Source organism: Peromyscus maniculatus, chromosome 4 (genome assembly GCF_049852395.1).
Source record: "Peromyscus maniculatus bairdii isolate BWxNUB_F1_BW_parent chromosome 4, HU_Pman_BW_mat_3.1, whole genome shotgun sequence".
Taxonomy (NCBI): Eukaryota; Metazoa; Chordata; class Mammalia; order Rodentia; family Cricetidae; genus Peromyscus; species Peromyscus maniculatus.
Genome location: NC_134855.1, coordinates 63,037,105 through 63,051,319, shown reverse-complemented (window position 1 = coordinate 63,051,319; position 14,215 = coordinate 63,037,105). Strand labels below are relative to the sequence as shown.

At 37.4% G+C, this 14,215-nt stretch overlaps 1 protein-coding gene across 1 annotated transcript; it reads right to left on the bottom strand.

The window, feature by feature from the left end:
* Nucleotides 1-2,890: 2,890 nt before the first annotated feature.
* LOC102916868 (olfactory receptor 5G9) lies at nt 2,891-3,836 on the bottom strand. The gene has a single exon (XM_006989673.2). It carries the CDS (start codon nt 3,834-3,836, stop codon nt 2,892-2,894), a length of 945 nt encoding a protein of 314 aa, XP_006989735.2. The 3' UTR covers nt 2,891.
* Between the last annotated feature and the right edge of the window lie 10,379 nt (nt 3,837-14,215).

The following is a 14,215-nucleotide window of genomic DNA, read 5'->3' as shown; positions in this document are numbered from 1 at the left end:
TTCAAAACAACAAACTCTGTGATTAGGAAATTCAATTGCTAGTCACTCAAAGCAGACAAGAACATAGTGTTAGGAACCCTCATTTGGTACAGGTATTTAGTGATGGAAGCTTGAGGAAGAGCATGTTTCAGTCAGAGTGAAGCACAATGTAGCACAGTGTGCTGAAAGCAGAATGCAGATTGCTGGGTATAAATGGTCATTTTTCTTATCCAAAGAAAGGAAGGAATAGAAATGGTACCAAACACGACAAAAATGAAAATCCTGCCTAACTAGCTATTTCTTTGCCTGTGGCTCGGAAACACCACTGAGTAGCCTGGAACCATGAGAACATTCCAGGTGCATTTGCTTTGCCTGGAAACTCTTTAAGAGCCCCCACGCAATCCTCTCTCTCTCTCTCTCTCTCTCTCTCTCTCTCTCTCTCTCTCTCTCTCTCTCTCTCTCTCCTCTCTCTCTCTGTGTGTGTGTGTATGTGTGTGTGCGCGCGCGCGTTCAAGCTCATGTATATGTGCAGAGGTCAGAAGAGAGCTTCATTTATCAGTTTGCAGTTTCCATCTTGTTTGAGATAGGGTCTCATATTGTTCATCACTGTTACTGGCAGACTAGCTGACCTACATTTTGTATCTGTGTGTATGTACATGTGTGGAGATCAGAAGAGAGCCTCATCTATCAGTTTGCATTTTCCATCCTGTTTGAGATACGGTCTCATATTGTTCACCATTGTTATTAGCAGACTAGCTGATCGACAAACTTCTTGAAATTCTCCCAAGAAAGCTGACTTCATAGACATGAAATTCTACATCAATTTTACATGGCTTCTTAGGGTCTGAACAAGTCCTGTACTGTACCCACTGTACCATCTTCCCAGCCCTACAAGCTATTTATATTCTGTTTACTAGTCTGAAATGTATTTAGGTCTTCTTCTTTATAGGCAATTCTATTGCTGACAGAAATTGTTATCAGAGACATCATAATTCAAAATAATCATGTTTTTAAAAGTCAGAAAACCTTATTGCACCTAATAAATATATGAAAACATGATCTCCATAGAGGATGGATTTTTATCACAATTGCAAGACAAAGAATATGAACCTTCCAAGAGCAGAAAACATTCTCAGTACACACACACACACACACACACACACACACACACATATATATATATGTATATATATATTCAGACAGTTAGAACACCAATTAAACTACACAATTGAAGAATAACAAACTGGTAGATAAAAATATAAGACTCTCTCATTATTTTATCATTTTAGACAGTTAAAGACATCCTAATAATCTTATGTAAAGAGACACTGAATGGGGTAGCAGACTATGCAATGGTAGGAGAATTAGGAGATGAAGAAAGTGGGAAGACAGTGAGCACAGAGTTGAAAGCTTGCCCACCACTGTGACACAGTGTCGGTGTAATGTACCAGTCACACAGAAGGGGTGTGGGCCACGGATGACAGGAATTCTGAAGAAAACACAGATTCAAAGAACCTTTGCTGTCAAGCACAGCCCAAGCTTTGATAATTTTTGTTGTTTTTACTAAAAGTGGCAAACACACTCATATCTGAAATTGCTCATCCTAGCCTCCATCTAATTGTTTAAAAAATAAACAATATTAGTTAAATGGAAGAACTTCTTGAGCTACAATATGAGTCCGTTTTATATTCTCTTATTGGCACTGTTTCTGTTTCCTTAGCAACCTGGCTCATAATCCGGGCCTTCTCTCCATGATAATTGCAGCAGACAGGCATGATGAGCCTTGTTTATTTGTTCTGACCTGTTTGGGTCTGCAGTTCCCAGGAGAGGTTGATCAACCAGTCTGAACACAAACCAGTCTATTCTCAACTCTAGTAAAGTGCTGGATTTAGAGTGACTACAGCACTCAAAGCAGCTCCAACTGCCCTGTGAAGAAGAAAGGACCATGAGGCTGTTTTCCTTCAGGGTCTCCTGACCAGGTACACCATGACCCAACAAACCTCACTGGGAAATGACCCAGAAACCTCACTGGGAAATCCTTGTGGGCAGGGCTTGAGATAAATCTACAGTCTAGTTTTTCCTTATATCACTACAGCATGCTCTACCTGATTTTATCTCACGAGCTATAAATCTTGTTAATAGGCATATAATTGACATAATTATATATTTTATATCACAACCAATCAGTATAATTAAAAATAATCATAGATTCTGATTTACTTCAAAGTGTCACTTTCAAGCATATTTTTATCAATTTTATCTTTTCAAATGAACCAGATTTTTTTTAATTCTTTGAGCATTTCATACAAACATCTAAGATATTTTGATCAAATCTGGACCCTTCCTGGTTTTGACCGCTTCAACGTGTTCAAGTTGGCAGAAAGTCAGTAAAGCTGTCCATAAACTTTATCAGCTGTTGTTTGTTTTGCTTCAATCTTGACTCAAAAAACTAGCATGAAAATAGATTATGCAGGTAGAAAATTAAATGAAGAAAGCATTTAATTGAAATTATTTTCAATCTAAGCAAAGTATTTTACTTGTTACTTTCAACTTTACATGTAGGAAAAAGGAACATACATGCTACAATGTACCACTCATATCTGGTTGTTCCTGTATTTATTAGATTTTATCTTACTTACAATAATAAATATATTTTTAAGGAAAAAACATGCTTAAGTATGAAGTTTTATTCATAGTTACATGATGAATGATAAAATAAAATAAATAAAATTTATTTAGTAAATTTAGTAAAATAAAATGTATTTTAGGTAGTAAAATAAATGTCATGTGGAAGAATAAAAACATGTCAATTACAAATTCTGCAAACTCTATTACGTTGAGATGATGTCTAGGTGGATTAAAGCATGTCTAGCAGCTTTGCCTTGAATCTGTTTTCTGTTCTTGATGACAATTTAGTTTTTGAGAAAAAACTTGGCCTTGGTGACTGTCCTGCCCATGGCTGCTTTCACTTCTTTATTCCTGAGGCTGTAGATGAGTGGGTTGAGCATGGGAATCACCGCTGTGTAGAACACAGACACCACCTTATTGAGGTCCAGAGAAGAAATGGCACTTGGCCGCACATAGATAAAGAACAGAGTCCCGTACAAAATGGAAACCGCTGTGACATGGGACGAGCAGGTGGAGAAGGCTTTCTTCCTCCCCTCAGCGGAGCGGATCCTCAGGATGGCCATGAGGATGTGAAAATAGGAGATTATGATGGTGGTGCTGCTGACAACCAAGACAGCTCCTGCCACGATGAACACCAACAGTTTATTGATCCGTATGTCAGCACATATGAGGGAAAGGATAGGAGACATGTCACAGAAGAAATGATTGATAATGTTGGAGCCACAAAAAGGAAGTCGGAAAGCAGCTGTAGTGTGAGTCATGGTGTTGAAGAAACCAACAGCATAGGGTCCGACCACCAGCTGTATGCAGAGCCTCTGGGTCATGGCCACTGAATACAACAGTGGGTTACAGATGGCCACATAGCGGTCATAGGCCATGGATGCCAAGAGAAGGCACTCAATGGCCACAAAGAACCCAAAGAACCATTGCTGCAAGGCACAGCCCAGAAAAGAGATGGCTTTCCGTTCTGCAAAGAAATCCGTGAGCATCTTGGGGCCCACGACTGAGGAGAAGCAGATGTCCACAAATGACAGATGGCTGAGAAAAAAGTACATGGGAGTGTGAAGACGGGAATCTACACGAATGAGAACGATCATACCCAAGTTTCCTGTCATAGTAACCAGGTAAAAAAGCAGAAAGAGCAAGAAGAGGAACACCTGGAGCTTAGGGTTGTATCTCAAGCCAATGAAAATGAATTCTGTGATCCTCGTGTAGTTGTCATCCGCCATCAGCAAGGTCTGTCTCTATGGCAACAAAAATGGAGAACTATAGGCTGGTCATGTCTTCAAACTGCTCCATCACGCACAAGAGAAGAAACTACAGGCTAAAGTCACAAGCACTGGACTTTAGGATTCAAAAAATATATACTAGCAAATTGAATGTTTATTATCAGAAGAGTTTAAGTGTGAAACAGAGAAAATCAGGGTGTAAGTATGAAATGCCTCAACATCACCTGTAAAACCGTCCACTGCTTTTACAGACAAAAGAGAAAAGCATTATTGTTATTTTCATGAAATTTTGCAAAGAATTAAATAAGAAGTTCTCAAATAACCTTTCCAAACTAGAAATTAAAAAATAATCATTTGTGCTTGGGTGGAAGCTGAGTGAAACAATACCTTTCTTACTAAATGCCAGGCTCTAGGTTTGATCCTAATTAGAGACGCACTTAACTTAATAAAGACAATCTCCCTGAAAATGTATAGTGTAGACACTGATATAATCATGTCAAATGAGGTTGCATAGAAATTATGGATTGAACATAATAATAGAGATTACAACACTCTATAAAACCTATAAAGGAAACAACATATAAGAAGTACAGAAATGTCTGGGACTGCCTAGATGGCTCAGTGGTTCAGAGCACTCACTGCTCTTCCAGAGGATCTCAGTTCAGTTCCTAAGACCCATGTTGGTATCTCCCAGATACCTGCTAGCTATTCCTCCTCCAGGGAATCTGATGTGCTCATCTGGCATCCATGGGTATCTATGAACATGAATGTGTACATACACACACAAAAATTAAAATTAAATAAATCTTTTTGAAATAAATAATTACAGAAAATAAAAACTCAGTAAAATGTCACTATTTAGAAAACTTTGAAAAATCAACTAAGATAGTTGGGGGAAGTGATATGGGTAGGTGCTAAGAAAATCTGGGAGAAGATAATCAAAATATGTTATACATATATGTGATATTGTCAAGTAATAAAATTTATCAACACAATGGAGTTAGAACTGTCCAACAAAGCAGTAGATGATGAGTGTGAAAAATGAAAAAAATAAGAGCAAACAAGTTTCTGTAGGAAAAAATCATATTATAAATATCAGTTGTTAAAATAATCATCGATAAACCCAGAATGGAATATTTTCTGTGAAAAGAGCTTGGAAAGTGGCTCAGTGGTAGAGAAAGAGTCAAGAATGTACAAGGCTCCATTCTCAGTTTGGCAAAAATAGTTTTTAAAGTTGTTTTAAAAGTTTTTAAGTAAAAATATAAATTACGGAGTTCTCAATGAAACAAAGAAATGACTAAATAAATTGGAAATATAAATGTATACATAAAAATCTCAGTGGTAAAGATAGATACATTTCCTTCCAGAGGACAAAACAAAACAAATTCTCTCACTGGGAAAGCAAACACTCACTGGACTGTTCTTCAGGCTGGGTTACAGACACAGATAAACTCACTGTGACGTCAGAAGGAAATAACATTTTTCACACGGATATTTTGCCCCTGTTCAATATCCTAGCAGCACATTCTTGTCTGTGACTATTAATCTTTACCCCGTGAGAATTTTTAGTACTAGGCTCTCTATTCTCCATTGCTTGAAATTACATCAGTAGCTGAAGTGTTGCACTCTTTCGTGGAAGATCTATGTTACATTGACAAAGTGAGACACTGTTAATCTGTGACACATGCAGACTAGTAAATAGGATGCTCACAGATGCACTGTTCCTAAATTTGTGGTTTACAAGGAACAAATCCCACATCTACTTGATGTGTACACGTAAGTAGTGGCACTCTCACTTATGATCCATTTTGCTTTCAGGCTATCAAATTTTGCTTCATATCCATTTCACCTAAACTCAGCCTTTCTCACTGACACAACAGTGAGTTGATTTTCACCCGGCTTAGATGTGTAATGTCCATCATGCTTATAGACCGATCGTGTCAGAAGACACTTTTACATCTGATTTTTCCTAGACTAATTTGGCTAGGAGTCTCATCAAATTATTTGGCAAATTCAGTGTAATTCCAAACAAAAATCTGAAAACAAATTACAATGCAACACCCAATTGCAAAATCTATGGAAGAGAAAAAAATGTTCAAAATCAGCCAAAGCTATGTTGAAAACAAAATAGAGGGAAATTTTCCATTAGACAAATATCAAAACAAATTATAAAGATACAATAATCAGACCAGTATGTATTCTTCTGAGGATAAACAAAGACATGATGACAAAAGAATAGAAAAAATAAGGTGACCACAGCTGATATAGGTACATGTGTCAAATTAACATTAATAAATGGAATGAGGGATAAACATTAAAACAGAATCACTCAATATGAGCAGAAATGCCAAAGCCCAACAAATGTGAAAAATGATTTCTCTTTCACAATCTCAGGAATGAAACTACAACAGTAACATTTTCTGCCCAGCAATTTATTCCACTTACATTGCCAAACCACCTTCTAAATATTTGTTTTGAAATTCATAAATCTAGGCTACTGTCAGCCTTAGTTGTAGAAGCTGCTTTTTTGCATTGGTCAGCAACTAATGCTGTTAACAGACTCATAACTGTTCAAAGTGTTGGAGCAATTGGCAGTATGTGCTCAGCCTTAACTGGGACATCCACATTAACCATCCCCAAGAGTACACCATAAAAGATTCCCTATGAATAGTGTAAAAACAGGAGAATGGGGAGGTGGGGAGGTGCTGTCTTATTTAACATGGCATAGTAATTGCATTCATTAACTCCCAGCAGTTATAGGTACCAGTACAAGACTTCCACAAGACCAAGTCAGTCAACTTCCTAGGAGAAAATCTGGAAGAGCTTTGAGGCCCCACCCACACCTGATGAGCTACTAGCAATTGATTCTTTAGAAGGAAGTAAACTTTGTGTGCTCATTCTAAGAAATTGCCAAAATTAGTCAGTTCCATGGTTGTAGAGAATGTTCAGAGGCTAAAGTACTTGCAGCACAAACTTGATCCCCAGAACCCGCATAAAGCCAAATGCAATAATATGCATTTTCAATCCCAGAACTCCTGTGGTAACTTCAGAGGTGAGGATAGTAAAATCTGTAGAAGCTCACAAGCCAGCTGGTCTGGTATACACAATGAGAAAGAACAAGAGAACCTGTATCCACATGGTGGAAAGGACCAATACCCAAGGTTGTCCTTTGACTCACACACACACACTTGGACTTACATACACACACAAAGACAGACACACAGATGCACATATCATGTACCCAGACATGCACACATTCATAAAGGCATGCATGTACATATTCTACAAAATTAGTCATTTCTTCAAACATCTATTAAAAAGAAGAGATTCATTAAATGATGCCTACAATGCAATATTAGAATTATTTTTAAACCCTCAGAAGTTTTCTTTCACTATACCTACTTAAATTTTGCTTAAATAAAATAAAAAGAGTTCAGAAAGAAAGACATAAAATCAAAAGGCATTTCTGTGAGCACAAAGGACCAAAAGAATGTATTTTTGTGAATAATCAAAACAGACTCAACCTTTAATTCAGCTCTGCTTGCAATTTTAAGATTTTAGTACAAAGAGAAAGTATATACATATGGCCTCTATAATTAAAAATAATCTAAAATGAAATTGCAGACAATGGTCTAAAGCTCCATAAAAAATGTCAACAGCCAATGGAACAAAAGTAGTTACCATCAGTATGGGACAGAAGCAAGTGAGAAAATAAACATGTGAACTGTAGGAGGCAGAAACTCTCTAAGTTATAAATTCAGAGCCGTAGATTTTCAAAATTTCTGAGAAGCTAAGAGAACTCTTAGGCCCACCTCACTTTTTAAGAACCCAGTTCTCCAAGATGTGTAGTTAAAGACTACAGAAATGACATCAAGGTACAAAGTCACTTTACACCCTGGGTGGGAATGACTGGCTGAGACTGTTTTCATCATATAATAAATCTGAGGCTCCAAAAGCTTTGGGACAATGACAAGAACAGTTCAGTGTTCACAGGTCTGACTACTGCCAAGCTCCTTTTCAGAATCAGTGCATTTGATTTCACCTAAGCCTGGTTCATCATCATGGTGCAGAACAAACTCTTAAAGCCTTAACCATGGAAGAAGATGTGTCTAAGCCTCAGGACTGATGTTTCCTAAAAGCATGCGAAGTTCACTCTAACTGAACTCAGTGCATCTGGTCTTTCCTCACTAAGACTTGTCCATCAGGGAACTTGAAATCTCCCAATACCCCTATGCAAGCCTACACATTTTTGTAGAATACAAAATGCTCAAACTTAAAAGCCCATCTAATAGTGAAGTGGTTGATAAATCCAAAGAAATCAAAGGAATGCTGCTTGGGGATGAAGTTTGGCTACAAATTATGCTGTCATGTGTAGCTCCCTTGTTGTCTTTAACAGTTCATTCCCTAAGTACAGTGTGGCCTAGAAAAAAGGTACAGATGCCAACACACACACACACAATGGGAGGCCCAGGAAATTTCCTTACCCATCTTGTGTGACCTAAAGGGGTATCAGTTTTGTGTACTTGAAGACTGATTTAATTTAAAATTAACGTCTCTGTTATTCTTCCAGTTCAGAGTAAGGTCTCACTAAATTTTAATATAGTTGTGAACTGATAATTCATGCCTCTCTATGCCACATTTCAAACTTTTCTCATTTTTTTTGCTTCCTACAAATCCATTTAATTCACCTCAAACTTCCTAAAGAGTGAACAAAGAGACAAAAATGGATTTTGAAGGTGACCTGAACTTACATGCAAATGTGTTTCTTTCTTCTTGGGAGGTGACAAAAGTAATAAACTTAAAATAGAGCATAAGCTGGAATCCCTCTCAAAATGCAGCCATCCCTAGTCCTGCCTGTGCCTCTTCACAAAGAAGAAGGCAGGTCTTCCAGGAGTTAATTCATACTTATTCTTACTTTTCTTTCCAAAGAACAAGTATGACTCGTCTCATGAACAGACTGTTCTTCACCTACATGAAATTCCCAGAAGTTACATCATTTTCTACCTTTAGGGAGTTTATGTTTCTAAAGTGTGATGCATCTTGGGAATTTTATTGTTGAATGAGAAGTAAATTAATTGTACTTGCTATCATGAAATTCTGTAAAGAAAAATCCAGTGAGGCCAACTAAATTTGTTTTGCATATTTGAGTGGATAACCTTGTTTTGCTGAGCTAATTCCAAAACAAGGGGGGAAAGGTTTGAAACAAACTTGCTTTAATAAATAAAATAAGTAATGAATTTATACATTAGAAAATAGTTGGACACTGTCAGTTTATTCAAATAATGGTAATAAGTTCCTACTCTAGAACCTGTGGCTTCCATTGGCTATGAACTTTTGACCAGGCTTATAGCTCCAGGTTTGGATTCCTTCTTGCAAAATAGTCCTCAGATACAGAGAGTTGTTGGTTACTCCCACAAAAGTTGTTCCACTATTTCAGTAGTGGGTACACCTCTCCTAGGAGTTGGTATTGTAGTTCACAGAGTTCATACTTGGGTAAGATCACTGATGCGTTTCCCTTCCCTGGCAGACTGTGTAGCGCCTCCCTCCCAACATGATGAACGCTAGCAAGTAAGGATGAAGCTCCCACCTTAGTTCCAGCATTATTTCCCTCTGTATCTTGCACCCAAAGTCTGTGACGTCTTCAGCAATGAGGTCTTATCAATAAGTTCTGTTGGGCAACCAAGAAAAAATGGCAAGAGTCTTGCTGTGAAATAATCCTTGGATACACTGTGAAGCTTTGTCACTGTAATTGGTTTAATAAAGAAGCTGCCTGGCCAATAGCCAAACAGGATACATTTAGGCAAGAAAGCCAAATTGAGAATGCTGGGAAGAAGAAGGATGGAGTCTGGAGCAGCCAAGTCAGATGCAGAGGGAGCAGGAGATGAACATGCCATGCTAATAAAGGTACCGCCACGTGGCAGAGCATAAATAAGGAGTATGGGTTAACTTAAAATGTAAGAGCTAGTTAGTAATAAGCCAGAGCTGTTGGCCGAGCACTTAAAATCTATATTAAGTCTCTGAGTCAGTTATTTGGGAAGTAGCTGCAGGGTATTTGGGAGCCGGTGGGTGGGAGCAAAACTTATACTTACAGTCCATATAATTTGGGGAGCCTCTGGGGCCTCTCTGATCAACAAATTAGAAGAAGATACTGGATACCTGACACTGGAAATTATGTTTCACAATCCATGGCATCTAGAAACAACCATATCCAGCAAAGCAGAATATCTCCCTTCTGCCTTTTGCTCTTCTTAAATTATATTAATTGTCTTACAAAATAGTATGTTTCCATATGTCTTTTTCATACCCTCTTCATTTATATTAACTCTCCCTTACCTACTTATTTCTCTCTCAATCTTACCATCTTCATCTCTGCTTAAACCTTTCTACTCCAGTATGCCCTCTTTCAACTTTCATATCCCCTATGTTCTCATTCCCCTCTGTTAAGGTATTTCTTCTCCCAATAGCCCCTTTCTACTTTCTTTGTTTTGAGAAGACTCTGTATTAGTTACTTTTCTGCCACTGCTGCAATGAAACACCATGGCCATAGTAACTTATAAAAGAAGGTGTTTATTTGGCCTTAGAGTTCCAGAGAAATAATGGGCCATCATTTCAGAAAGCTGTGGCAGAAGACAACAGACATGGTGGCTGGAGAAGAATGCTAATAAGTCATATCCATTATGCAAGCACCAAGCAGACAGACAGACTGGAAATGGCACAAATCATTAAACTTTAAAAGCCCACCTTTGGTGACATAGTTTCTCCAACTAGACTATCCCTCCTAAACCTGCCCAAACAACACCACCATCTGGGGACCAAGTGTTCAAGTGCTCAATACTATGGAGGACATTTCCCATTTAAACTCCTGCATTCAGGTAATCCAAATTAAATACATAGACCTAAAGATTTGAATGTAGGATCCTTTATCAGCAAGAATATGTAGCATTTATCTTTCTATATCTGAGTGTCATTCAGTATAATCTTTTCCAGTTTCATCCATTTATTTATGAATTACATATTTTTTACAGCTGAATAAAATTCCAATGTGTGTTCTGTGTGTTCTGAATTGAGTACCTTGAGTCAATAGTACATGGTTTAAATTGTATTAAATGTGTTAATCTCTCTCTCTCTCTCTCTCTCTCTCTCTCTCTCTCTCTCTCTCTCTCTCTCTCTCTCTCTGTGTGTGTGTGTGTGTGTGTGTGTGTGTGTGTGTGTGTGTGTGTGTGTGTGTGTGTTCAGGCAGGAATGTACCATGGTACACATGTGAAAGTCAGAGGACAACTTTATATGTCATTATATGTTATTCTACCTTGAGACAAGCTCTCTTATAGTTGGTCTTTCTATATACCAAGCAGGCTGGCCCAGAAGCTTCTGCGAGATTTTTGGCCTGTCATGCATCCTGTTTTAGAATCACTGAGGTGATAAATGTAAGCTCCTCATCAGACTTAAGTGGATTCTAGGAATCTAAATCCAGGTTTGCCTAGTAAGCACTTTAATGTTTGAGCCAATTCCTAACCCCAATCACATCTTTTTAATTGATTTTATACGTCCTGTTTTTACAGAAGCAAACATCCTTGACTTCACAATCAAGTCATATCTATGTCATCACTATTTGGCTGCATTGATATTTTTGAGTAACTATCTTTAAGAATGCAACACACTAAGTGTAAAATTGGAACAAAAATATCTAAAAGCACCTTGCAAATTCACTGGGAACTACAAATGCAATACTACAATTGAAACAGGTGCTAATATATCAATTTCACAAATACAGATGTCCCACTGCTTTTATCTTCTTCTATTTTAATAAAATACAAAAACATTAATGTAATTTTATTTTATTAGTTAGCTATGCTCATTTTCTTTATTAGTGATAAGAAACTTGAGATCTTCTGGTTTTAAATGACTTTCTGAAGGAGGAACAAATAAAAACTTAATATCTTACAATGTTTTTGTTTATCTGTTGTGGCAGATGTTATGAAAATCATATGCAGACTGCTTTTTTCTCATCAGATTTATTTGTGCTTATATATTGAATGTGTGGCCTAAGACAATTCTGCTTCATCCAGTGTATCCTAGAAAAGCCAGAAGTTGACAACCTGCTCTATGGCATCAACCTCACTGACACTATTTTGTTTTGTGTAGATAAAGGTAGGCTGCAGTTTACCAGAGAAGGAGGATGTTTAATCAGTAAGGCAAGAGTGTCCAGGAGAGATGTCAACCCTTAAGAACACGTGCACAGCTCTTCCTCTCTCTCTCTCTCTCTCTCTCTCTCTCTCTCTCTCTCTCTCTCTCTCTCTCTCTCTCTCTCTCTCTCTCTCTGATATTTTAAAATTTGGTTTCTCTGTGTAGCCCTGGCTGGCTGGAGTTCACAGAGATCTGCCTGCCTCTGTCTCTTGAGTGCTGAGATTAGAGGCACGTGCTACGACACCTGGTTTACTTTCATTTTTCTTTCTTTTTTTTTTCATTGTCCAAGGCTTTGATATAAGACTTAGAGAAGTTTATGATCAGCTTATTTGTTATCCCTTCTCACCATTTATTCTCAGGCTTTTCTATTAAGGTTACCTGGTCAATGATAGCAGGTGGTGGTCTTTTAAACTCTTTATTCTTTATCTGATTAAGTTGGACATTTCTTAAAAGATGTAAAATTTACCAATTTATCTATGAGAAACTCATAATCATTAGGAAATCCTTTAATTTAAACCACAATATGACACACTATTGATGTTGAATATTTTAAAAAGAAAAGAAGAAAGAAGGGAAGGGAGGAAGGGAAGGGAGGGAGGGAGAGAGAAACAGAGAGGGAGAGAGAGAGAGAACAGTACTATGAAATGCCAGCAAGACTGTGATAAATGAATAGCCAGAAGGTAAGTTATGACAACCGTTATGGAAAATATTGCGGAAGTGGTTCAAAGTGAAAATAGGAGTGTTATAAAATCTATTAATACTGCTAGTGGGTACATATCTAAAGGAAATGATGAAACTCATTTATAAGATATTTACAATGATATTCATTACGACACTATTAACAATTATACAGATAAGAAATCATTGTAAGTGTTCATCAGCAAACACATAATAAAATATTGCATATAAACACAATCAAGCTGGGCGGTGGTGGTGCACGCCTTTAATCCCAGCACTCGGGAGGCAGAGCCAGCTGGATCTCTGTGAGTTTGAGGCCAGCCTGGACTACCAAGTGAGTTCCAGGAAAGGCACAAAGCTACACAGAGAAACCCTGTCTCGAAAAAAAAAAAAAAATCGAATAGTAGCCGGCCATAAAAACCATTAAATTATTGCATTCTTGACAACATGGGTATATTCAAAAAACAATTAATAAATCCTCACTAAAAGTAAAAAGAAAAAAGGAATTTCTTGGTTAAATAAAATCCCATGAAGCAACACACATGCACAGTTTTCCCAGAAATGGTTTCTTTGAGGTAAGATACATTCAGGGAATTATAACCAAATACTGCTGAGATCATGTTAATTTTACCCCTTCAGGTGTATGTAAACCTTTGGGGTTTGATTTCTTTGGGGATCTGGCTCTGAATTGCATGCTCGCAGGTTGAGGTCCCTGGTTGTGTGCAGTATCTGAATCAGAGATTCTCTCTTCATGTCCTGCATGCAAAGTTTATTTCTTCACCATTTGCCTGAGAATCTCTCAAGAGAGAGTCACCGCCATGCGAGGTGTTAAATCATTCTTTTGTCTAGAAAATGATCACAGCTTTTGAAGCAAGCAGTTAAAGCTGTTGCAGAATGAAGTGGGTACATTGCATAATTATATTAATAAATGTGCCTGAAATATGGAGGATAAACATCAGGATACTTCTGAAACTGGAAACACAAATCCCACTGCAGATACTCTGAAAGGATCAGACTTAGGTATTTTCTTCACATTGTCATAAGACTAAATCACAGAATGTGTGCAGTTTTCTGAATTGATCTGCCTGGATTTTGAAAAATAATACAAGAGGTTTTTAGTATGAACGTTCTGTATTGAAATTTTCGAGGGGGTTTTAAGTTTCTCATGATTTTTTTCTTCATGAGTGGGAACAAAACATGATTAGCTATGTGGAAAAATTATATATCATTTCAGTTTGTGCATACTTTAAAACACCACTTTGTACATGTGAATGCATAAACTTTGATTGCCATTTACAACAATTAATTCTTAAAGGAAAAGTAATAATGTTTTAGAGCTGTTGTTTTCAACCTTGGGCTAGTATATCAGATGCCCTACATATCAGATATTTACATTATGATTCAGAACAGTAGCAAAATTACAGTTAATAAGTAGCAACAAAGTAATTTTATGGTTGGGGGTCACCATAGTATAAGGAACTGTCCTAAAGAGTAACATCATTAGGAAGGTTGAGAAT